At 41.8% G+C, this 25,830-nt stretch overlaps 1 protein-coding gene across 2 annotated transcripts in view; it reads right to left on the minus strand.

Moving 5' to 3' along the window:
* The window catches only part of FUT8 (fucosyltransferase 8), a 111,959-nt gene that overhangs the window by 33,280 nt on the left and 52,849 nt on the right, over nt 1-25,830 (minus strand). For both annotated transcript variants that reach the window (XM_084849093.1, XM_084849085.1), the window contains one exon: nt 5,260-5,506. In XM_084849093.1, the coding sequence (XP_084705219.1) occupies nt 5,260-5,506 (247 nt within the window). The remainder of the gene's footprint in view (nt 1-5,259; nt 5,507-25,830) is intronic.

The raw sequence follows: 25,830 nt of genomic DNA on the forward strand, positions 1-25,830 counted from the left end.
AGAGCCAAAGGGCAAAAGCCAAAGGGAAGACCTGTCAATCTAGGCCTGCAGAGAGGCCAGGAAAACTGATGCAGCTTCCCCCTCCACAGAGCAAGACTTTGGTAATTTGGCAGCCACATCAGCTAAGAAGATTTGAGACCTGTGAATGCCATCTGGGCTGTTCTTCACTATTGCTACACTAATTCCACCAGTGGCCAGATCAATTCAGCTAGCCAGGGAGCCCACTTCTATACTGTTGACATCTGGCCAGAAGGCCTTAGTATCTGGTATTCTTTGTTTGTTGGTTGTTGTCAGGGTGGACACTGAGCCCATAGAATCCCAGAGTAGTTCTGATGCTGAGGAAGAGCAGTCGCTCCTTCGGGAGAGGAGCACGCCCCTTTTTTCCCAAGCCCAACAGCTGACGGAGCTTCCTCCCACCCACATTCCTAGTTTAGAAAGCAGTCCAGGGAGTGACTCAGCACAGATAGCAGACTGGGGGGGATGCGCGGCACAGACGCAGAGAGCGGCGCCAAAGGGTTCGCGCTCAAAGAACGGTTGCGCCCAGAGGATCCAAGGGAAAAGGGGAGGGATTCTCCCTAGTCCTTATATTCAGGGGTCTGCCAGTAATTGCCCTTCAAACGGGGACCAACTGTTCTAACTTAGGGCATAGGGATGCTGCTGCTCAGATCTAGTTGCTACCTGTAGAGCTGTTAAGTTGTAAAAGAAGAATAAAGCTTTGAAAAGAATCCCTTTGTCTGTGTCTGGACTTGGCTACTGGATTAGACTGAGAGCCCTCCAAGGAGCCCTTGACAGTTGTTTGCCTCTTTTTAAGTAGGGATATTCTTGGCTGGGACTAGTGTAGTGGGTTTCAATATGTGCCTGGGAGATACTGTGGGTAATCAGGGGAGCAGTGTGGGTGCCCCTATCAGGGTAGATACAGGCAGGGGGAAGTATGGAGCTGGGGGATTAACATGCCCATTGAGGAGAAGGGAGATCAAATATCATATGCCTGTTCCCTCTTCTCGTTTCCCTTCCAACTGGATAGTCATTGGCTGTTCTACCAACTTTTCCTCGGATCTTGTGGTACTGCTGCTAAATGCTAGGTCAGTCCAGAATAAGATCTCACTCATCCATGATTTAATTGTGGATGAATGGGCAGAACTGGCTTGTATAACTTGAGACCTGGGTGGGTGAAGAGGGGGGAATTAGTCTCACCCAGCATCTGGCACTGCATTAGCACAAACTTGAGGGTTGGGGAGTGTGTGGGGGGGTGTTGCTGTGATCTAGAGGGATTCCATCTCTTTCTCCGGACTTCCTGTCTGCCTGAGTGCTAATTTTGAGTGTTTGTATCTAGTACTGGGAACCTGGAATAGATTACAGATTTTGCTGGTGTACTACCCATCCCACTACCCAGCAAACTTCCTGGGAGATAGTCTCGGACTGGTGCTGGATAATTGTCCTGGGGGACCTCCATATCCATACCAAGGATGTCCAATCTGGTGTGGCTCAGGACTTCTTGGACACCATGACAACCATGGGGCTGTCTCAACATGTCATCGGCCCAACACGTGCAGCAGGTCACACTCTGGATTTGGGTTTGTCAGTTCAGCAGAAAGGTGGTGTTCTGGAATTGGGGGATTTAACATCTATCCCTTTGTCATGCTTGAACAGGGATTGAGGGTTAGACTTTCATCAGCTTTTCCCCTCTGCAAGGAGAGGGGACCTATAAAAATGGTCTGCCCCTGGAGACTAATGGACCACTCCCCCTGAAAGATCAGGCACACAGCTTGGGGGTGCTCCTGAATCCATCACTGTCTCTTGAGGTCTAGGTGGCCTCAGTGGCCAGGAGTTCCTTTTATCAACTTAGTTGATATACCAGCTGCAACCCTATCTGGACAGAGATCTCCTGGCAACAGTTATCCATGCTCTGGTAACCTCCCAGCTGGATTACTGCAATGTGTTGTATATGGGGCTACTTTTGAAGGCAGTTCAGAAACTTTAGTTAATAAAAATAAAGCTGCTAGGTTACTAACTGGGACTGGCTGGTATGATCATGTAATGCCAGTGCTTCATCAGGTGCTCTGCCTTCTAGTTCATTTCTGAGCCCAATCCAAAGTGTTGTTCTTGACCTTTAAAGTTCTAAACAGCTTGGGACCAGAGTATCTAAAGGCACCTCTTCTCCCGCATGTACCTGCTACTCCCTCCTCTGAGTAGGCCCCCACCAAAGGAAGCTAGAAAGATGGCTACAAGAGAGAGGGCCTTCTCAGTGGTGGCATCCCATTTATCAAATAAACTCCCCAAAGTGGTTCACCTGGCATCTACATTGTTATCTTTTTGGTGTCAGGCAAAGCCTATCCTTTCTCACCAGGCAAGAGACCTATTTCTAGGTTATTATGGCTGTTTTATAGATTCTTGTGCTATTTATTGTTTTGCATTATACTGTATTTCATTCTTTTCAATATTTGCATTGTATTTTGTATTTGTATTGTATTTTATATTTTTAGCTGTTCTGTGGCATTTTAATTTTTTAACTGTTTGTAATCCACCTAGAGAACATTAGTTGGGCATACTAGAGATGTAATAAATAAAAAAATAAAATAAAATAAAAGCAGAGCCATAAGGAGTACTTAAAGAAGGAGAGCAAGCTATTTTTTTTCCACAGAAATGAATTATACTCTAAGTTACAGGGCATATGAAACAAAAAACTAAGGTGCATATATCCCTTTATTCCCTATCATGCCACCCATTTTATAATGAATAAGTGCTTTATTAAATAAAAAACAGAACTCCATCTCAGTGGTCCTTTACAGGGGCCTTGAGTGGAATAAAAAAAAAAAAAAGGAAATCACTTTTCCCAAAAATTATCTGCATAAGAGGGGGTAAGGGCCCCTACCTTAGAACATCTTTTCCATTACTCACTGTTGCCAAAGTTTGTCAAACCAATTTCTAATTGGGGATGGATGTGTACATTTCCATTATGGGGTTACCTCCAAATTGGTGATGTTAGTAAGTGTTAGTTGATCTAGACAATCCAATGCTACTACTGTTGCATCTAGAGGAATGCAATATCCTGCTAGAGATTTAACATACTGAAGGATACAGGCCTAGTATTTTTTAATTTTGGACAACTCTACCATAAGTTATCGTATGAGTTGATCCTGCCTCATTTCCTGCTGCATTTGTTAGGAAATCTGTCTGTATAATGTAACTTAGCTTCTATATGGTATCATCTGGAAAAGATTTTAGCTGTTGAGGGAAGAGGAGTTGAAAGCATGGATGACCAAATAAAGGATCACACACTTGGATCAAGTGCAGTTCCCACTTCCCTTATCCCAAGCTCACTTTTCACAAAAGGTGTACTCCCAATCCACTATTGGGATCCCAGGTGTTTAGTTATGAGATGAGGGGTAAACACATTACAGTATACGGTTTGATTCACTATGAGATTTTCAAAACCTGCTGCAACTATCATTATTTAATGCTGCTTCTGCAACTATAAAGATAGTCAAAGAATAGTTTAAGTTTACATTTTACCTGCAGTTCTTGCTTTGATAATAGCTTTTTTTATTGACCGCTTCACAAGATCTACTGGAAAGATGTTCCTTCTAGCCTTTAAAGCAGGGGTGGACAACTTGTGGCCTTCCAGATGTTTAGTCCTACTACTCCCATCATCCCTCACGATTGGCTATGCTGGCTAGGGACAATGGGAGTTGTAGGCCAAAACATCTGGAGATCCACAAGTTTCCCACCCTACTTTAAAAGCCTGTGGATGAAGTCCTGGTTCCAAAAAAAAAAAAAAGAGAACAAACCCCTCTGCTGCAGAAGGTGGAAACTGGGAAGAGATTGTGCACTAACATTTTACACCATCTATCTTACAATAAAACCAGTGTTAGGAATTGCAGGCAGTATCCAATTCAAACCTACCACAAATTATGTTGCGTTCATGTAAGCGCCCTCTAGTACAACATCAACAGAGGTTGCTAGTAGGGATAGTGTGGGCACCTGGTTGGGTCTGGCAGTTCAACGGACTCCCTGAACCATACTGGCTCACCCCCGCCCCAGGCTAGCCAAGCCACCCGTACTCACCTGGGAGCCATTGGCGTGAATGTCTCATATATGCCATATGGGCATGAATGTCCCATATATGGAAGAATACAGGCGTATATGGGCCATTCACTGCCCCTTTTGCACACAACTAGATGTGTGCATATTTTGAGAACACCATTTTTTCGAAAATGGTGCTCAGGGCGCTCACCGATGGCTCCCAGGTGAGTATGGGTGGCTTGGCAAGCACGGGGGGCAGGGGGCAAGTGCAGGTCTGGTGATGTGCAAGCGGGGGCATGGGGTGGGTGCCCAGCAAAACTGGGCAGCGGGGTGCCCGTCCATCCCTAGTTGTTAGTATGATGGGTTTTCCAGGGAAACTGGTCACACCAGGAAACTCTATTGGCATTGTACTAGAGGTTGCTTACTTGTGTAATTTACACTAGTAGTGGTGTCAAATTGGATACTTCCATCAAGTTGTTTTTAATGATATTAGAGGGCCTAGAGTCCTGCTTTTTCTATACAATTTCTTCCAAAGAGTACCACCTAAAAACAATTTCAATAAATAAGCTATTATTTTGATGTTTCATCCATGAACTGAATATGCCTTAAGTGAAAAGTCTCATACTACAATTTAAGATCAGGGACAATCAAACCCCACCTGTAGGTTGGCCACCTAAGAGGTGCTGAAGAAATACTTGCCCTTTGGTTTAGCTCTATAAATCTATGAAGTCATTGAGAATATTTGCTTAACTATAGGCAGGTACTGTTTGAAAATAAAAACAATTAATTTGGAGAGGCAGGCATCTTTATTGCTTGTATTCTCATAAGCCATAGAATATTTATTTCTTAGCTTTTAAAAAGGATTAGATAAATTCAAGGAGGATAGTACTATCAATGGCTATTAACTATAGTGGCTAAACTGAGCCTCCATATTTAGAGGCAGGATACCTCTGAGTAGATGCTGGGAACAAACAGGGGAGGGCCTTCATGTACCAGTGTGAGCTTGAAATAAAAGAGGCCAAAACAACTGTAAGAAAGCATCCTTCATTCCTGACGCATTTTGAATTATCACTTTCCCAGAGGTGTTTGGTAGTCTGCTGTTCAAAAGAGGATACAGAATAAGGTGGGGTGTTTTTATGCTTATTCGGAAGTAATTCCTACTGATTTCAGTGGAAGTAAGCATGGCTATCAGTATGGTTAGGAGTGAAGCCTTAGTCACATAATAAACATTCTTACCCAATAACTGGATGTTTAAAGCCAAGTTTCCTTGTAGCTTCTTCTATTTCTTTTTCTAACCAAGGCTGTGGGCGAATCAGGTATTTGACAAACTGTGAGACCCACCACACTGCAGGATCCCCATGGACACGAATTAGTCTATCAGCCAGATCTTCTGGAATAGCCAATGGCAAATATGGAGGCCGAGGGTGTAGACTGTCAACTATGGGTAGCTCTATCACTTGAACGTCTTTATCATTTGTCTCACCTGGAAAAGATATAGTGTAAATTAAATACTTCAAAAGTAGCTATATTGTATTCCATACATCTAAATAAGAGAGCATTTGTAGCTAACCGTTTTGTTCTTGTTTGATAATTACTAGGTTGAGAATTAAAGAAATCAAGCTCTTCTCTAATAGTCCTTTTAGGTTCAACCTGGATATAGGTTACAACATACATTAAAACAAATCAAGAAAATAAGATGGCAGAAAAACATGACCAATATTATTTTGCAGAGCAAGAATTTATCAGACTCAATTCAGGTAGAAGATCTTAGGAGTTTCAGCAGGAGTCTGATAAATAAGCTTGGTCGAATTGCCAAAGAACAGCCAAGAGTAGACCACAGAATTCAATTTGCAATGTCTGAATAAGAGTAAAGTTTGTGACTACATACAATAGCAGTCCATATATGCTAAACATGAAGCTGACAGGGTAGAAGATTAATAATTAACTTGGTTGTCAAAAATTACTGATGAAAGCTTGAATCCCAAAATGTAGAATTTGATGTTTCCCTTAATAGAGTGTTCTCAGATCTTCTGGTTGAGACCATCTACCTACCACCAACCCATTTTAATTAATACCTTGGTTGCGGCAACAGCACAGAATTCAAGATTTGCTAAGAGGTTCAGCACCAACATCAGATGCATTTGAGAATGCAAGGAGTATTCTAGAATGGATGCACGTGGCTGACATGTTCACCAGTTCATTTTTGCCCATCCTTAGAGTGTGAAATGTTGAAAGTATTTTAATACTTTTAAATACTTTAATAAGAAATATTAAAATTAGCCACCTGTGTAAAAGATGACTAGCTATTTGTTTGGACTTTGTGGTCAACAAGATTATCTTCAATTAACATCTAATAGGAGTTGGACAGAAACACACCTCCCACAAATTCAAGAACTTGTAAGTAATATACAACTTTTATAGTATATATATATTGTTCTCCTTACAACATACAAAGCCTCATTTACTTCACTGCTTACTACTAACTCTGGGACAAACTAGACATGGCAGATCATGTCAAAATCCATATAAAACTGGAGAGGGGACAATTTAAAGTGCAGCAGGGAAGAGTGGGGAGTGGCAAACCATTCTCCCAGCAAGGGGGTGTGAGGGATGCAGGCAGGGGGAAGGATTCAGCACCTCTCCTGCTTACCCTGAATTACCCCTGTCTTATAAGTATTTCAGTGGTAGACCTGATTCTGACCCATAGGTCTGCCACTGTCATGTCAAGTTTAACACAATTTAAAATTAGACATAGCACCTAGATAATGACTGGGAAAGATCCAATAACAGTTTCTACAAATCAGAACTCAGTCTTCACTAACAGTTCCAGCAACTTCAACAACAAAATACAGATTAAAGAAAAAATACAATAATGCATGTGAAGATATCCATGTTTGTTACTGAAGGAACTACCTAATCTAGAAGTGAAGGGAAAAATTAAGTCATAGGTAAAAACTAGAATTTGCATCATCACAAAACTGGAATGGCATGCACTGTAAGGTGCATGTTGTAGTTCTGATGGTTCCTTCATAATGTATCTCTCTCTCTCTCTCTCTCTCTCTCTCTCACTCACTCACAAACAGACACACATACACACACACACACACACAAAAGGTAATTTTGCAAGCACAAAGCAAAGTGAGAAAATCCGCAGGAGGGTTTAAGCTAAATGAACAGGAAAAGTAATTCAATGAGTTGAATCCAGACTGTGTCATACTTAGAGCAGATCCACTGCTTACAGGTAGAGTCTGCAAGCAACCCACCTGCAAGGAACTATTATTTGATCCAAGTAAGCCTGCATTAAAACCTCATTCTAAAAAGATCAGCTATGTCAGTAGATGAACAGTTACTTTCAAGTCTGGTTTCAACAGATTTTTAACTTCCAATAAACGTTAATGCCCAGATAGCTCAACAACATTGACTGACTGTCAGTAATTCCCATGAAAACTTCATGGATGAATAAGTGCTGTGTGATAAACACAAGACATACTAGCAGCAGATAGAACTTAGGACATCATGCCATGTTTTCAGCAAAGGCATAAAGCTAACCTTTGAGTACAAGGACTATCTATACTCTGAATCTGGGTCTGTCAAAAGTTTTAGGAAAAAACCAGAAGCCCCAAAGAACTGCATGTTTCTACCATCAAAAGGAGTGGCAACTATTAACCCCTACACCAAAGTAAACACATAAAATTACCACATCTAAGGAAATGCCAATATAAAATACTCAGTTGAAAGGATAATTTACTGCCAGACAACCATCATTAAGTTTTCTTCACTTACAAGACACTCTAAATGATTATCTGAAAAACAGTATACTTCCATAATCATTTGTTCTTTCCTGGGCTGATAATGAAAAATACTGGCCTTTCAGAATATAACCCATTCATTATACCACATTACCATGAAAAGGAAAAATAAAATCTTAAATAGGATGTGCTAGAAATAATTTATCATTCTTTCAAAGTATATGGTTGAAATTTAAATATTCTCTTTTTTGTTATTACACTATCAATATAATTGATTTAGTATAAACAGAGATGGACTGGTCTAATGAGTTATGTTTTGATCTGGATGCTCTTGCTAAAACAATTTTGACTTCAATATATTTCTCAAGATGAGTATTTCTATTAGAAATAATTAAAATGGAAGACAAAACTCAGTGCTCTAAGCAAATGACTGTGCTCACAGCGTGGAGTGGGGCGGAGTGGGGCAGAGTGGGAGAGGAAGAATTACACCAAGCCAGGAAATAGGTTTAAAATGGCTACAACTTACAGAGAGTTTGGCTTGGCATAGGGCAATGATCCAGATCTCTGACAGCCTGACTACTGCCCAACAGAAGTAGACAGCCCACATGCTGGGAAAATGTTAACAGATGAAAAGGGAGCTCAGGCACATCATGGTGCAGACTGATACTGTGGACCATCACTGCCTACCAGGATGCATGACAGACATGTCAGCCCCTGAACTGAGGTGAGCTGGGCTGGGCCTTGCAGCTCGGCTGGGCCTTGAAGTGACATCCATGTTAACCTAAGGTGTTCTCTCAGTGGAGACTGGCATGCCTATCCCTGCAATGGATCCAGCCCAATGCTTCCAGTGCCTGCACAACAGTTGTGATGCAATTATAGAGCAACATAACTAAACAACGAATGAAGAACATTGCTGGGGTGGGGGGGAGAGAAAAATCTTACATAATTAAAGTCCTGTGCAAGTGTTCAGCTGCAACCAAGTTACAATTAAAGTGGTAACAGGGGGCACTATCCAATGGGAACTTACACCCCCACCGATGCTCTTCCACCCTGCTGATCCCCTTCCACAAGTGGTGGGTCCTATTGATTATGTTGCGCAAGCGGGACGCACAGCTTATACAAACTTGATAAGGCAGGGTTCCTGATCATGAGAGCTTTAAGTGTGTCCAGCCAAATGTACTTACAACCCCTATCTAGATCACTCAACGAGTAAAGATCTGTGACGTAGCTGGGGGCACGGGGACTTTGGGGCAAGGCATGCTCACATTAGTCCCATTCACACTTTAGTTCTAAATGGGTTGCAACTTAAGTCAATCATTAATGCAGGTAAGACTCCTCCTAAGCCCCATCAACCAGTGGCTATCCTTTGTCCATACCAAGATGAGTTCTGCAACAGAGGGGAATGTGGGAGAGAAACTGGTGACAACACTGCCAAGGCCCAGACTAGGGCCCCTAGGAAGTCAACTGGCACAGTCAAGTAGCTTCAGGGGCAGGGCCTGAGCTGCAACAAAGCTGGATTGCAGGCTGGTCCAGAACACTTCCAGCCATGCCATAATGAAGCCCCCTCTCTCTCCAGCCTGCCGAACACACACAATGGCCACAGTTGGGGGCTGGTTTGCAGAAGCCATTGATTGATCTCTGTGAAGCCACAGAAGTAATTTCCCCCTTTACTGCTGTGATAACGCTCATCCCAATCATGCTAGATAACCCAAAACTCCAAGGAAAGAGGGAGGGAGCCTTGCCTTTCAGGGGCAGGGGGGGAATGAAAAGAAGCCTTGATGCAACTTCTTGCTATAAGCATTTTAATATATTTACATTAAAATATTGTCTTCTTCAGTCCCAATACACCAGTGAGATAATCTCTTATTTTCACATACCTTTATAGATGGGGAACTGCAGATACCAGTTAGTTACTCAAGTGGTTCATGAAAACACATACCTAATTTGGGAAACCTTGCTCTAATCTAATTCCCTGTAGACAACAGTCAGTGAGCAAAAAATCATATTATATGTTGTTCAAATTAGACTCCACTGGAAATAAACTATTAAAATGTGTGCACCTTTATACCTTGCAATAGCAATTCACCTAACTGTGACCAATTTGTGAAAGTATCTTTCAATCAAGGAAAAAGCTTTGGTTGGGATAAAAACCAAGAGGATAAAAAGCTATATCCTCTTAAATCAGCTAGAGGCCTTGTTCCATCATTCCCATATCTACAAAAGTGGTATTGATGTGGGAACAGAGCAGCAGGGGCTTCTCTGTTGTGGCACCCATATTATTGAATTCCCTGCCAGAGGCATCTTTTAAGTTACCTCCTTTTAAAATTCCCTGGCTATTGATAGGGGTTGCTTCTCAGCTCCTACTACTGGTTGTAGCTTTTAGTTTTTACAATACGTTTTTAATTTCATTGGGTTTTATACAGGATGTTATTTTGTGGTTTTACCCCTTGATGGTTAAGTCAAAAATATTTAGTGAAAAGTAACAAATGCAATTATTTATTCATAAATGTATAAATTAACCTATTTTTTCATATACATAAATAAGCAAACAAATGCCTAGCTCTGGTGTAAGTTGTGTTGCCCTCAAACTACGGAATGCACTCCCTCAAGAACTATTATTGGTTCCCACCCTCTTGGCCTTTAGAAAGGGTATGAGGACACATCTTTTCAGTTCAGCCTTTTAAAATAGGTAGCTTTAATGTTTTAATATTTTTACTGTTTAAACATTGTTTTTATTGTTTTAAATTGTTGTACACCACCTTGATGGATTTTTTGCAGAAATTGGCTGAAAGAGGTAAATAAAGTTGTACAGAACATGCAGTTGTTTGGGAAACAGTTTAGAAAAAAAAGAAAATGATCTTGAAAAAACAGGGTATTGCATCTGATAAACTTTTATGTATTCCCCGTTCCCCTTACTGAAACAGCTATGTAGCCACTCTAGAGATGTGGGTATAGGTGGATGTATTGCTAGTTGTGGCAAAGGGGCTTGCGTAACTCAGTGAAGCCATAAGCTATGCCGTGCAGGGCCACCCAAGACGGACAGGTCATGGCAGAGAGTTCTGACAAGATGTCGTCTACTGGAGAAGGAAATGGCAACCCACTCCAGTATTCTTGCCAAGAAAACCCCATGGAACGTATCACAAGGCTAAAAGAGATGACGCCGGAAGATGAGCCCCTCAGGTCGGAAAGTGTCCAATATACTACTGCGGAAGAGCAGAGGGAATTTTCAAGTAGCGCCAGAAAGAGTGAAGCGGCTGGGCCAAAGCCGAAAGGACACTCAGCTGTGGATGTGTCTGGTGGTGAAAAGGAAGTCCGATGCTGTAAAGAACAATATTGTTTAGGAACCTGGAATGTAAGGTCAATGAATCAAGGTAAGCTGGAGGTGGTCAAACATGAGATGGCAAGATTGAACATCAATCAACATCTTGGGAATCAGCGAACTAAAATGGACAAGCATGGGCGAATTTAATTCAGGTGACCATTATATCTACTACTGTGGGCAAGAATCCCTTAGAAGAAATGGAGTAGCACTCATAGTCAACAAAAGGGTGGGAACAGCAGTACTGGGGTACAATCTCAAAAACGATAGAATGATCTCAGTACGAATCCAGGGCAAACCATTCAACATCACAGTAATTCAAGTCTATGCCCCAACCACTGAGGCCGAAGGAGCTGAGGTTGATCGGTTCTATGAAGACCTACAACACCTTCTAGAACTAACACCAAAAAAAGATGTCCTCTTCATCATAGGGGATTGGAATGCTAAAGTAGGAAGTCAAGAAATCACCGGGATAACAGGTAGGCATAGCCTTGATGTACAAAATGAAACAAGACAAAGGCTAATACAATTTTGCCAAGAGAACACGCAGATCATAGTAAACACTCTTTTCCAACAGCACAAGAGGCGACTCTACACATGGGCATCACCAGATGGTCAATATCGAAATCAGATTGATTATGTCCTTTGCAGCCAAAGATGGAGAAGCTCTATACAGTCAGTAAAAACATGACCTGGAGCTGACTGTGGCTCAGAGCATGAGCTTCTTATTGCAAAATTTCGGCTTAAATTGAAGAATGTAGGGAAAACCACTAAACCATTCAGGTATGATCTAAATCATATCCCTTATGAATATACAGTGGAGGTGACGAATAGATTTAAGGGATTAGACCTGATAGACAGAGTGCCTGAGGAACTATGTACGGAGGTCTGTAACATTGTTCAGGAGGCAGCAACGAAATCCGTCCCAAAGAAAAAGAAATGCAAGAAAGCCAAGTGGCTGTCTGATGATGCTTTACAAGTAGCTGAGGAAAGAAGGGAAGCGGAAAGCAAGGGAGAAAGGGGAAGATATAGCCAACTGAATGCAGAGTTCCAAAGAATAGCAAGGAGAGATAAGAAGGCCTTCTTAAATGAACCATGCAAAGAAATCAAGGAAAACAATAGAATGGAAAAGACTAGAGATCTCTTCAAGAAAATCAGAGATCTCAAAGAAACGTTTTGTGCAAAGACGGGCATGATAAAGGACAAAGAAGGCAGGGACCTAACAGAGGCAGATAAGATTACGAAGAGGTGGAAAGAATACACAAAAGAACTATACAGGAAAGATCTTAATGTCCCTGATAGCCATGATAGTGCGGTCACTGAACTTGAGCCGGACATCCTAGAGAGTGAAGTCAAGTGGGCCTTAGGAAGCATTACTAACAACAAAGCTAGCGGAGATGACAGTATTCCAGCTGAGCTATTTAAAATCCTAACAGATGATGCTGTTAAGTGCTGCACTCAATATGCCAACACATTTGGAACACTCAACAGTGGCCACAGGACTGGAAAAGGTCAGTTTACATTCCAATTCCAAAGAAGGGCAACGCCAAAGAGTGTTCAAACTACCATACAATTGCACGCATTTCACATGCCAGCAAGGTGATGCTCAAAATCCTACAAGGTAGGCTTCAGCAGCATGTGAACCGAGAACTACCGGAAGTACAAGCTGGGTTTCGAAGAGGCAGAGGAACTAGAAATCAAATCACCAACATTCGCTGGATCATGGAGAAAGCAACAACAAACTGTGGCAAATTCTGAAAGAGATGGGAGTACCAGACCACCTTACCTGTCTCCTGAGAAACCTGTATGAGGGACAAGAAGCAACAGTAAGAACCAGACATGGAACAAGTGATTGGTTCAAAACTGGGAAAGGAGTACGACAAGGCTATATATTGTCGCCCTGCTTATTTAATTTACATGCAGAGTACATCATGAGAAACGCCAGGTAGGATGAATCACAGGTCAGAATTAAGATTGCCAGGAGAATTATCAACAACCTCAGATACGCAGAGGATACCACCCTAATGGCAGAAAGCGAAGAGGATCTCAAGAGCCTCTTGTTGAGGGTGAAAGTGGAGAGTGCAAAAGCTGGTTTGAAACTCAACATTAAAAAAATGAAGATCATGGCATCTGGCCCCATCACTTCCTGGCATATAGAAGGGGAAGAAATGGAAGCAGTGACAGATTTTATTTTCTTGGGCTCCGAGATCACCGCAGACGGTGACTGTAGCCATGAAATTAAAAGACGCTTGCTCCGTGGGTGGAAAGCTATGGCAAACCTAGACAGCATAGTAAGAAGCAGAGACATCACCTTGCCGACAAAGGTCCGTCTAATCAAAGCTATGGTTTTCCCAGTAGCAATGTATGGCTGTGAGAGCTGGACTATAAGGAAGGCTGAGCACCGAAGAATTGATGCTTTCGAACTGTGGTGCTGGAGAAGACTCTTACGAGTGCCCTGGACTGCAAGGAAGTCAAATCAGTCCATCCTAAAGGAAATCAACCCTGACTGCTCATTGGAAGGACAGATACTGAAGCTGAAGCTGAAATATTTTGGCCACCTAATGCGAAGAGAAAACTCCCTGGAAAAGACCCTGATGCTGGGAAAGATTGAAGGCAAAAGGAGAAGGGGACAGCAGAGGATGAGATAGCTAGATAGCATCACTGATGCAAAGAATATGAATTTGAGCACACTCCGGGAGAGAGCGGAGGACAGGAAAGCCTGGCATGCTATGGTCCATGGGGTCACGAAGAGTCGGACACGGCTTAACGACTGAACAACAAATTGCTTGGCACCAGTGATGTCATATAGTCTAGACAATAGGCTGATGCAGCAGCTACACACACACTTATGGAACCAGCTCTCATTTCCCCTTCTGGAAAGAGGAATCTGGCTTTCCTAGGTTCAGCTTGAAGCATGCTAAAATCTGCAAAACTATTTGCCCCTTGCAATAGCAATTCACCTAACTGTGACCAATTTATGAATGTATCTTTCAATCAAGGAAAACGCAAAAGTGTTATACAGGTAGCAGGAATGACTCCAGGAAATCAGCGGGCCTCAAACACAACTGTTCTTTACTCAGCACACACAGAAGTGAGGGCTTAGCAGAAACTCCACCCTCTGTTGCTGTTCCGAATTCTACAGGAACTGCCAAGGTTCAAAAACAATAACCCACAGTACCTGTTAGAATACATAATATTCCTTCCCCCTTAGCTATCATAGTCTTTCAGCCAACGAGGAGGAACCCTTTCACAGCACAGTCTCTGCAGTCAACTAATAGGTGTAGTCGACTGTAGGTGTAGGTGTAGCCGACAGATTGCTCAGATGACTTCCTTTCAGTAACTGCTGTAGGTAAGGAAGGAATATTGCTCCCATTGCTTAGTGGTTCTGGCACTTCAACAGCCGATGAGAGAAACTCATCAATTCCGGACAGATCTTCAGCAGACCTCTGCTGAAGATAACCCACTCTGGCCAGAACGCCTTCTCAGCTGGTCAACATCGTGATGCCACATTGACCCATCTGCATACTGGACCTTGTATGACACAGGTCCAGTGACCTCAGTGATAGAGAAAAGAACCCACCTCAGTCCAGCACCATAGCTCCTAGCAAACACCTGATCTCGTGGGGAAAACGGACGGAGAGTAGGAGCTGAGAAAGCAGATTTCATTTTAAGCAAGACTTGGCCCTCATCCTTGCAGAAGGCAGCTTAGAAGTGTACAAGTACTGACGGGCTTACCATTTAGATTTAGTTGCTCAGCAGCACTTCGTTACCAAATAGGAGGGCTTCAGTGCACAATCCGCCAGTTCCCTCCACCTACAAGAACAACTGCTCCCTCTCTTCAGTCACTATCATCTGAGTATGGTGATTACTTTTCAGTTTAAGAACAGAAACCAGTCATTGGTATATAAACTTTAAAACTTCCTTGGACTGAGGGCAGAATTGCTTCCATCACAGAACTGAGTTCCTACATGAAGCTTATCCAGGTAAAGTTACACAATTACATTAAAAACTCAAGTAAGTTTTTTTTCTTAAGTAGTTTGCACTGAGCACAAGAAAAGCAGTTTCTTCAACTTGCTCAGACAGTCACCTTGAAATAATTTAATCACCCAGAGTGATATAGATATTCTGCATGTGTTATTTACACATAACTAATGAAATCTGCATATATCTGGCAGATGGCAGGCCACACCAAGTGCAGACATATTCTGTGAAGCCACATAAACTGATATTGTTCAACTTCACCTTGTGCTGTATCGTCTTTTCAGGAAACAGTTCCTTTCATATTGGATAATCCAGCTTCAGCTGAGTAACGAAGCAACCTGACATTAGAAATCACAAATGTTCAAAATTATGGGCAGTATCCTATTGTGTCCATGTGCCAGTGGGGGCAACCTTTAGCACAACAGTGGTTCTAAAGCAACTCACAATGAGCAGAAACACTCATTTCCAGAACGGGGCAGGCCAGCTGAGCTCACAGAAGGGAGCTCTGCTGCCCTGCCCCAATATGGAAACGAGTGTTTCTGCTAGTTTCCAGGGTTACTTTTAGAACGGCTAAATCCCCATTGCTCAAGTGGTCACTCCCACTGGCACAACACAATCAGTGGGAGCGCAACATCCCAGTTGGATGCTGCCCTATGAGAGTGCTCCTTATGATCAAGTGATTTTAAAGAACCACCTTTGAAAAAGTTACTTGTGGAATCATTTTCTTTGCCTTTGAGAATTAACAAGATGGTGAAAATAGCAACCATCATACTTTACTGCCTAGAAAAGGAATTAAGAACTTTTATACTTTTTATGTCTTCCCTTTTTCATTTTTAAATTTACCATACTCCAGCAACAGGCTATATGCCCTTCCTACAGTAGTAGCTTATTGGTTAACCACTGGCCATAGCAGAAACATAAAACAAGTATAAACACAGATCACAGCAAGTCAAATTTGTTATAGTTTATTTATTTATTTACTTACTTACTTACAATATTTATATACTGCTCTATATCAGAAGATTTCCGAGCAGTGAACAATAAAGATAAAAGAATAAAAGACCAGGTTAAAACAGTTAAAACGTTTTTTAAAAAGGCAAATTCCAATAAGGCCGAAATCAGTAAACAAGAAAGGCCTCTTGAAATAACAATGTCTTCAAGAGGTGCCAGAAAGAACACATGCCTGCCTGACCTCCAAAGGCAGGGAATTCCACAGGAAGGGTCCCACCACACTGAAGACACTTTTCCTGGTGGACTCCATGTGGAACCACCAGGAGCGTGCACTCTGATGACCTCAGTGACTGGGCAGGTTGGTAAAGAAGGAGGCACTCTCTCAGGTATCCTGGTCCCAAGTTGTTTAGGGTTTTGTACACTATTACTAATACCTTATAGTTGAGACTAAAACAAAGTATAGTATTTTAATCTACTCTTTATTATTAAAATATTGATAATATAAATATATCCTCTGAAGTTACCATTGATAAATACCAACATAAATACTCAAATACAGACATAGTGAAAAGTAATAAATACAAAGAAATTAAATCAGGAACATCTGAATATTTTAAAAGAGCCAATTAGATAACAGAAAATAAAGTATATGGATAACTATCATGAAATTAGTTATTCTGTTATAAACCCCATTTTTCTACGTATCTAACTGTGTATTATGTTTCCTTAGCTTTTCTACAATATGTGAGTTTGGTTAAAATGTTTACTGCCCAAACAGGTCCATACCAATCCAAAATAGGAGGAGTTCTTATGGGCTTGGTTCAGACACTCAATGCACAGCTTGCTAAACTACAGTTTAACAGCTAAGAATGAACAGCAAGATCATGTGCTCCATCTTCACCCCTCTGTTGCCTCCTCCTTTTCTTGGCACTTTCTTCCTAGTTTAATTAAACCGCAAGTTGTCATTTATGTTCAACACAGGGAACTGTAATTTAATGTCAGTTTAACCAGGATCTTAAAAGCACAGTTGAGGTTGGTTTAAGATCCTGCTTAGTAAATTGACATTAAACCACAGACTTTAAATTTCCCTGGTAAGTTGACATCAACACTCAAGCTGTAATGGTGACAGTGAGGGCTTTGAGCTCACAGCCTTCTCTGTCCTTGATCTTCATTACTGGGAGCCAGACAGGCAAGTTCTAAGCTGACATTGCACTAAGGGGACCTGTGAGTTGGAGGCAAGATAATTACATAGGGTTTATTTATTTATTTATTTATTCATTCATTTCATTTCATTTCTATACCGCCCAATAGCCGAAGCTCTCTGGGCGGTTCACAAAAATTAAAACCAAACAACACACAATAAAACAATTTAAAATATATAGAACATTAAAACCACAATATAACAATACAACCACAATAAAACCTAGCAGCAGTGCAGGAGTTGAAACTACAGATTTAAAACAGCAAAGCTAAAAATTTAGAAAGCTAAAATGCTAAAATGCCTGGGAAAATAAAAAGGTCTTCCCCTGGCGCTGAAAGGAATACAATGTAGGGTTTATGCCTGTGCTTGTGCAGTAGTTGGGAACTCACCATTTCCCTCCAGCACAATCCTGATATAACATGTATGCAGTTGCCCTAATATACACAAAATAATTTCCCCCCACAAAATATGTATTTTTAAAAAGTTGAAAGGAAACAGGCTAATTGAAAGGCATGACTCCCCATGTCATAAGTCTGAAAATCATGTCTGTCTTGGTAGAATCAGAACTATTCGAGTGTATGCCTCTGCACTGAATATATTTTTAAAAAATGTTGTATGCAGCTTGAGCACTGGTTGATTGAGTGGAATAAGTGATTATTCATTAATTGTCAGAGAAAAAGTTACAGTTCCCTTTCAAGGAACAATCAGACTACAACTACTGAGTACTAATTGAAAAGTGTTGCATTCCTCTTCATACTTAATTGTAATTATTACATCTTACTATGGCTGTAAATTCTCTTTGAACTGCTGTAATAGGAACATTTTTAATGCAATTGTTACTGCTGGAAATATAAACTTAAAGTTTCTCCTTCCAGTGCTTTTCAGTCACTGTATGCAATGGAAATTTTTGCCGTCTTCATGAAGTTCTAACAGTTACTATTATACAATCTTATTTAGCACTTACATGGAGCATTAACCAAACCTTAACAGTATACTTATAGCACAATCTTACATATGTTTACTGAGAGAAAGTCCTGTTCTCTGGGGCTTACTCCTAGGTGAGAAGACATAGGATTGTGATTTAAATTGGGTTTCTGAGTATCCTAGTGGATCTTGGGCATCATCTGCTGCTTCCTGCCACACTGAAGTAGAGGTAGCAGGAAATGCAGACATGACCTTCATGTTAGAATAATCAGAGTATGAAATTCAGCCAAATTATGAGATACTTCCCTCTTGTTAAAATATACAACTGGCAACTCCTCACTAGCAGTTTAACATTATTAATACTAACATTCTGACACTCATTCTTTGGAGAATAGATAAAAAAGACTGGCTAATGAGAATTATGTCACCTGTTTCTAAATAGATAGTTTAGAAGGTGAAGACAAAAACTTTTGCCTTTTTATTTCATGTACACAAGAACTAAACAAAAGGATCCTGACAAATTCAGTACAGTGGATAGTTAACATGTGAAACAAATGATCAGTAGGTATCTAATTTACAGACAGATTGCTGAACTAAGGGTATGCACTGTGACAAAGATTGACTGATAAACAGAGCAATCTTATGTGATGAAAGGTAGAGGGGACAGCATTTTTCCTTTCCTTTTGGCCTTTTATGGACATTCTTCCATCTTTAATTGTATCCTCCCACTGCTCTCAATAAATGACACCACTTCTAGGGCTGGCATAGTTTACCCCCTGCTCTGGGAACATGTCTGGAGAGCAAGAGGGCTTCTTTTTGGTCACTCCAATGTTGCAGAGGGAGGACTTATGTTCACTGGACAATGTTTATTATCTAGACATTTCATATCCCCAAGGCAGCTTACAATATAGTTATTATTGTTCTGCAAGGCTCGCAGGATGGCTGAGTGAGCTGCCAAGTTTGATATTCATTTCCTCACAAAAATTAACCATTCATAATAATGCTTGTAGTCCCTCTAAGTTTTGATAGTCACATATTCTGTTAGCATCTTTCAGCTAAATATATACTTTCCTGACCATTAAACCGAACTGAATCCGGAACTTTTGCTTATTTAGTTTTAAGCTGATGCTCTAGCTCATTCCAAAGCCTTTTACAACCTTCAGTAATGTTACTCCAAGGTTTTCCTTCAAATAGGATTATCAGCACATGCATTAGTACTTCAGTGCTGATTTTAACCCAAAAGGTTGCCGGCAAAAGCAATAATCTTCATGGGAATATTAAAAATAAAGTCTTGATCAACTAGTGGAGTTTACTAAAAAGCCAGTTTATGTATCTAGTCTTAAGCAAAAATTAGGTTGCCAAAACATTTTTGCCCAGTAGGCAGAGAGTATACTGTTCCCCTTTTAATATATTATTTTATTATTTATTAAATTTCTTAGACACCTTTCTTAAGGCATTTTACAACAAAAATTAAAACATACAAAAATTAAAACAATTAAAATCAGCTAAACACAGTTAACAATACAATACTACAGCCCAATAAAACAACTAAATTAAGAAGCTCATCATATACCGTCAAATGCCTGGGAATAGAGGCAAGTCTTAACCTGGCACCGAAAAGATGACAATGTTGATGCCAGGCAGACCTCACTGGGGAGAACATTCCACAATTGGGGGGCCAACACTGAAAATGCCCTCTCCCTTGTTGCCATCCTTCAAAACTCCCTTTGAAGAGACACTCAAAGGAAGGCCTCAGATGATGATCATAATGTATGGATAGGTCCATACCAGAGGAGGTGCTCCATCAGATATTGTGGTCCCAAAATATGTAAGACTTTATAGATTAAAACTGGAACCTTGAATTGGGCTCAGAAACATACAGGCAGCCAGTGCAAGTGGGCCAGAACTACTATTATATGTTCAGACCTTCTGGACCCTGCTATCAATGTGGCCATGCATTTTGCACAAGCTGCAGTTTCCAAACCATTTTTAAAGGCAGCCCCATGTAGAGCGCATTGTAGTAATCTAACCTGGAGGTTACCAGAGCATAGACTATTGAAGCCAGGTTATCACTGTCTAGATAGGGCCGTAGCTAAGCTACCAGCTGAAGCTGGTAGAAGGCACTCTGTGTCACTAAGATTATCTGAGCCTCGAGTGACAATGATGGCTCCAAGAGAATTCCAAAACGATGAACCTGCTCCTTCAGGGGGAATGCAATCCCATCCAAAACAGGCTGAACACCCTCCATCCAGTCTGAAGAACCATCCGCAAACAGCATCTCGGTCTTGCCTGGATTGAGTTGCAATTTATTAGCTCTCATCCAGTCCATTGTCACAGCCAAGCAGCACTGTAACTTATTTACAGCCTCACCTAATGAAGATAAAAAGGAGAAATACAGCTGCATGTCATCAGCATACTGATAGCAACACCCACCAAAATTCTGGCTGACCCCATTCAACTGTTTCATGTAGAGATTAAACAGCATCGGGGACAAAACTGTCTACAGCAGAACCCATGCTGGAGAATCCAGAGTGCCAGGCGATATCTCCAAAGCAACACCTTCTGAAGCTGGCCATCCAAGAAGGAGCAAAATCACTCCAATACAATACTGCCCCCCCACGCCCCAGACACACATACACTCCCAGATCAGACAGTTGCCCCAGAAGTGTACCATGGTTGATGGTTTCAAAAGCTGCTGAGAGATCAAGGAGACCAGCAGAGTCACATTCCCCCTGTCTCTCTCCTGACACAGGTCATCATCCAGGGCAACATGCCAAAACCTGGCCTGAACCCCAACTGAAATGGAACCAGATAATCAGTCTCATCCAAGAACATTTGGAGTTTGTTGGCAACCACCTGCTCAAGGACCTTGCCTAGGAAAATAACATTTAGCCACTGGTCTAAAGTTCTTAAGATCTTCCAGGTCCAGGGAGGATTTCTTCAGGAGTGGTCTTATCACTGCCTCCCGGGACCACTCCTTCTCGCGAGGAGGCATTTATCACCTCCCCAGCCCAGCTGGCTGTTTCCTCCCTGCCAGATTTAATAAGCTATGTTGGGCAAGGATCCAATACAAAAGTGGTTGCATGAACCTGTCCAAGCATTTTGTCAATGTTCTCAAGCTGTACCAACAGAAAGTCATCAAACAAAACTGGACAAGACTGCACTCTGGATAACTTATCAGATTCATCTGCTATAACAACAGAATCTAAGTCCCAGAAGATGCAAGAGATTTTATCCTGGAAATGCCTTGCGAACATGTCATAGCAGACATCCGACAGTGCTATAGCGTCCTTAGGGCCAGCATATAATATGCTGCGAACAATCCTAAAAAGCTTTGCTGAACAACAGAGGATGCAATAGAGGCAGAGAAGTAATGTTTCTTCACTGCCTTCACTGTCCCTGAATAAGCTCAAACATGGGCACACAGCAGTGTTCAATTGCATCCATTGAGAGTTTTCCTCCATCTATGCCCAAGCTGTCTTCCTACTATTTCATCATTCTTAGCTCTGGGGTATACCATGGAGGTGTATATGACAACTACCTGGGCCATTTCCGCATTCCACAGATCAAGCAGAACTTTGACAGGACAGCCAGCCATATAACCCTAGAACCTCTAGAAACCTTCCTGATTCATTAGCCTCCAGGGGTGGACCATCTTAATAGGTCCCCCATTCTTGCAAAGGGGAAAAGCTATCCTCAACAGGGTCTAAAGCTCAAAAGGAGGTGATCTGACTATGACAGAAAAACCAATTAAAAAATCCTGCATCCATCAATCACCATCTCCATTTGTTCAACTGCTTTGCCCAGGACTAGTACACAGTTTGCCAAACTACATTGTTTCAGCAAATCTGGGAGGGGGATCAATCTTGCCTCCTGAAGGAGAGGGAATAATTCAACTGATTAGGGCAGGAAGACTGCACATTGTTTTTCATAGGTATGTAGCATGGTGAGCACCTGCCTCCTACCCTGCCCTTCCTTATCCATGGGGGAGGGAACTATGTTCTTAACCAGCCAACCAGAGCTCTATGTGGAGCATCTTTTGGGGGCAGGGAAATGGTGGCCATTGCTGCGCTTACCAACAGTGCTCACAGCCAGTCCAGCCTGCCAACTGGAAAGATTATGAGCAGTATACCATGCTGCTGCCTCACCTCCACTGAATATGTTACACCAGTGGGACCTACCACTGATGCAACAGAAAGCTAGTGCTTCCTAGAGCAAACCTGAAAATGAACCAAAACACTAGTTTCCTGAACAGGACAGGTCAACAGGGCTGCCATCTGCTAGCTCCACTGACCAGTTCCATTCCAGAAACTAGCGTTTCGGCTCATTTCTAGTTGCTTTAGGAAGTGCTAGGTTCCTGTTGCACCAGTGGTGGGTCCCGCTGGTACATAGGCAGTATTGGATACCACCCTGTATGTCCCTAGTGGTTTCCAGAATTATCTGCAACCCCTTCTTTTATAGCTTTGAAACTATAGATTGTAGCAAATTCATTGTCCCAAAATCATGTTTCACCTGAAGTCCAGTTACCATTAAGGTAATCTCAGTTTTGCTGCTGTATCCCAGTTCTCAAAATACAGTATGGTATTATCTAAATAAGGACACATGGTACATTTCTAGACCATGCTTGAAAATACCAGTGTACAAAAGCAAGAACGTATACTCAACTAAGGCTTCTCTTTTATATTATTTCTACTGGAGTAGAATATAATGGCTTTTGGAATGTACTCAATTCTTCGCTTCATTACCCATGCCTAGTAGACTGCTTTATTGTGCTTTTCCCCCCAGGAAAATGCATCTGTTGCAAGTATTCCTCCATAAGGTTCATTTTTACTACCAGCTCTATTATTTCATGGGAATGCCTCTGACTTTATGTCACAGATTAAAAATAGATTCCAAGCATGTCCCCATCATCAATTCAGAGTACCACTGGTGCAGAACAGAAATATCTAAAGTCCACCCTCCTGTGACTTTGCCTAGAAAGATACACTAAAGTGGTAAGGTACAATAGAGCTATTGTTATCTGTAGCATGCACATCCATACCACAATCAGCTCTGGTAAAACAGGCTTTTCAGATTTTTAGGTGCTTCAAAAATTTGCCTCTTCAAGCAGGTTTTGCACCAGAAGAAATGAGTGAGCATACTGCAGCAAAAGAGGCCTCCATCTTACAACTTTCATCCATCTGAAAAACTATTGTTAGCTTTCAGCCTTGGAAGTCAGCTTACGTCATATCAAAAACAGTTATTGGGGAGTCTGATTTATTATAAGTATCTCCTGCTTCTCCATTAAGGCAGCCCATAGCAGCTAACAACAGTAACAATTTGTACTTAGGTTGCTGTGTATGACTTAATTTTATTAAGAGACAAAAAAAAGTTCCAATCATCAGTCCATGCTGTGCATACATAAATTCCCTACTTCCATTTACAAGTACAGCTGTCCCAATGAGCAAAATAAAAATTAGCTTTAGGACGCAATCCTATCGATTGCGCCCTCACGAGACAGAAGCCTCCGAACTCGGAGGTTCTTATGTATCCACTGCCCTGCTGGGCTGAAGCCAGCAGGGTGGGAGGAACAGCAGAGCTGATCTTCCCCTTCCCATCCTCAGATAGCTGGGTTTTTCGCTAGATGGGCTTTTTTGGCCATCTACCAATGGTGCTTCAGAGGGGGAGGGAAGGAGGCTGGAAGGGGCTCAGGATGACTCATATCCTGGCCTCTCCAGTCTCTTCCCCTCCCCCCCACTGGAATAGCCCCCTTTCCCCCTCTCTGAGGTTGTTTTCTAACTGTAGAGGCCAGCTGGTGTGGTTCTTCCCATGCTGGCTGCAAGGGGTGGGGGAAGGGGATTGGATCTCCGACTCCACCTTCTGAGATCAGAGCACTGTCTCATACCTTGGAAGGGGGAATCCTCGCTATCCTATGGCCCCTGAGACAATGTCTAGGAGCCATAGGATTGCTCCCACCATCTACAAAGGAAGAATGGGTGTTGCAAAACCTATTTTGCAACTTCCTCCTTCCCCGCTACCCTCTGCTTACTAGAATATCAAAAGAAAATAATTCAGAGCATCCACACATAGACACTCACTCTATCAATCTACATGAAGTGCTTTGAGTTCTCAGTATTCATCAACTGTTTTTCCTAACTATCATCAACGTGCATAGTATTTGACATCTAGCATCAGATATAGTCGAGCCTATCTGACCTTTCAAGAGCAAAAAATTCAGTTTGACACATAACATGTGAGAAGACCAGAGAAAAAATTGACAGTTGTTTTGCTTCGCTTCTAGTAGGCAGAGTGGGAAAGATGGCAGGTTATGCTCATGTGGTTTTTTAATATCCTGCATTAATGGGGATCTCACACTAGAATGAGACCATTATTTCTCTGAAAATATCTTGAAGATAAACATCCTTAAACACAAATAGACTTAAGGCAGCATGGGAAAAATATTTCAAAGAAGAAATTGACCTCAAGGCATGGACAGCTCTGTGGAATAAGAATCCTATGACTCGGTGTTCACAAGACTTAGAGAAAGCTCTATCAAGGTAGCACTATGATGGTACTTAACTCCCCTAGTTTTGAGCAGAATGTTTCATTTAATAACTATCTTCTTTCAATTTGGATCTGAGGTTTCAGCACGGTTTCTGACAAACCCATGAGAGCAGTTTCACTCCCTACCTGCCTAGCCACTTGGGCTTGTGTTTATCTGTTGGTGCTTATGGAGAAGAGGAAAGCAAGCTGCCTACAGTGGTGACAGGAGATCTCAGTTACCTCACTCCAGGGAGATGTTGTTCTGGGGTCGCCTACCAAGATTACAGTGAAAAAAGGAATGGTGACAGCCACCATCAGACAGAAGCATGCACAACTGGTTTGCCTCACAAGGCAGTTGTGGCACAGCAAATCTTTGCACCCCTGTTTACCATTAGCTCACTCTGTGTAGAAGAATGAAAATCTTTGCACCTTTTACTTGAATGGTGGGTTCAGTGACCCTAAGCTTTCTTGCTACTTTTCACATATAATTTTTTTTAAGATGTGCATGGCATCTGGACACTACAATAGTTAAGGTGAGAGTGCATTGCTGATTTATACAGAAGCATTATTATATTTTTCTGTTTTCTAACAGAAATTTCCCTAATAATCCCTAAAATTAATATTCTGGCCTTTTCTTTGCAAATGTACTCAGAACAGATGATAATTCAGGGAACTGTCTACAATAAACATTAAGACCTAAGTGCCAAGAGTTACGTATCTCCTAATGACCATTCCCAATGACTTCGTATAAATGTTAAACAATATTTGGGAATATTTTAGAATACTGCCCTGTGTCACTCAACAGTTCACCTGCCAGGGAGATGAGGTACAGTCACCCAATGTTATTCTCTGGAACCGACCCTGTAAAGTAAGAGCCGAACCACTGTAAAACGTTGCCCCCAACTCCCAACTCACGGAGCCAGGTCAACAGTATCAAAAGCCACTGAGAGATGGATCAACAGGGTTGCATTCCCCCTGTCCCTCTCCCAAAGAAGGTCATCCATCGGGGCAACCAAGGCCAATTCTGTCCCGAAACCTCGTCTGAACCCAGACTGGAATGCATCAAGATAGTCAGTTACATCCAAGAGCACCTGCAGCTCCTGGATGCACCACTTTCTTGAGCACCTTACCCCAAAAGGGGGTATTTGTAACTGGGCAAT

This window comes from Heloderma suspectum, chromosome 1 (genome assembly GCF_057233095.1).
Source record: "Heloderma suspectum isolate Gila_16-S chromosome 1, 16-S_ref, whole genome shotgun sequence".
Taxonomy (NCBI): Eukaryota; Metazoa; Chordata; class Lepidosauria; order Squamata; family Helodermatidae; genus Heloderma; species Heloderma suspectum.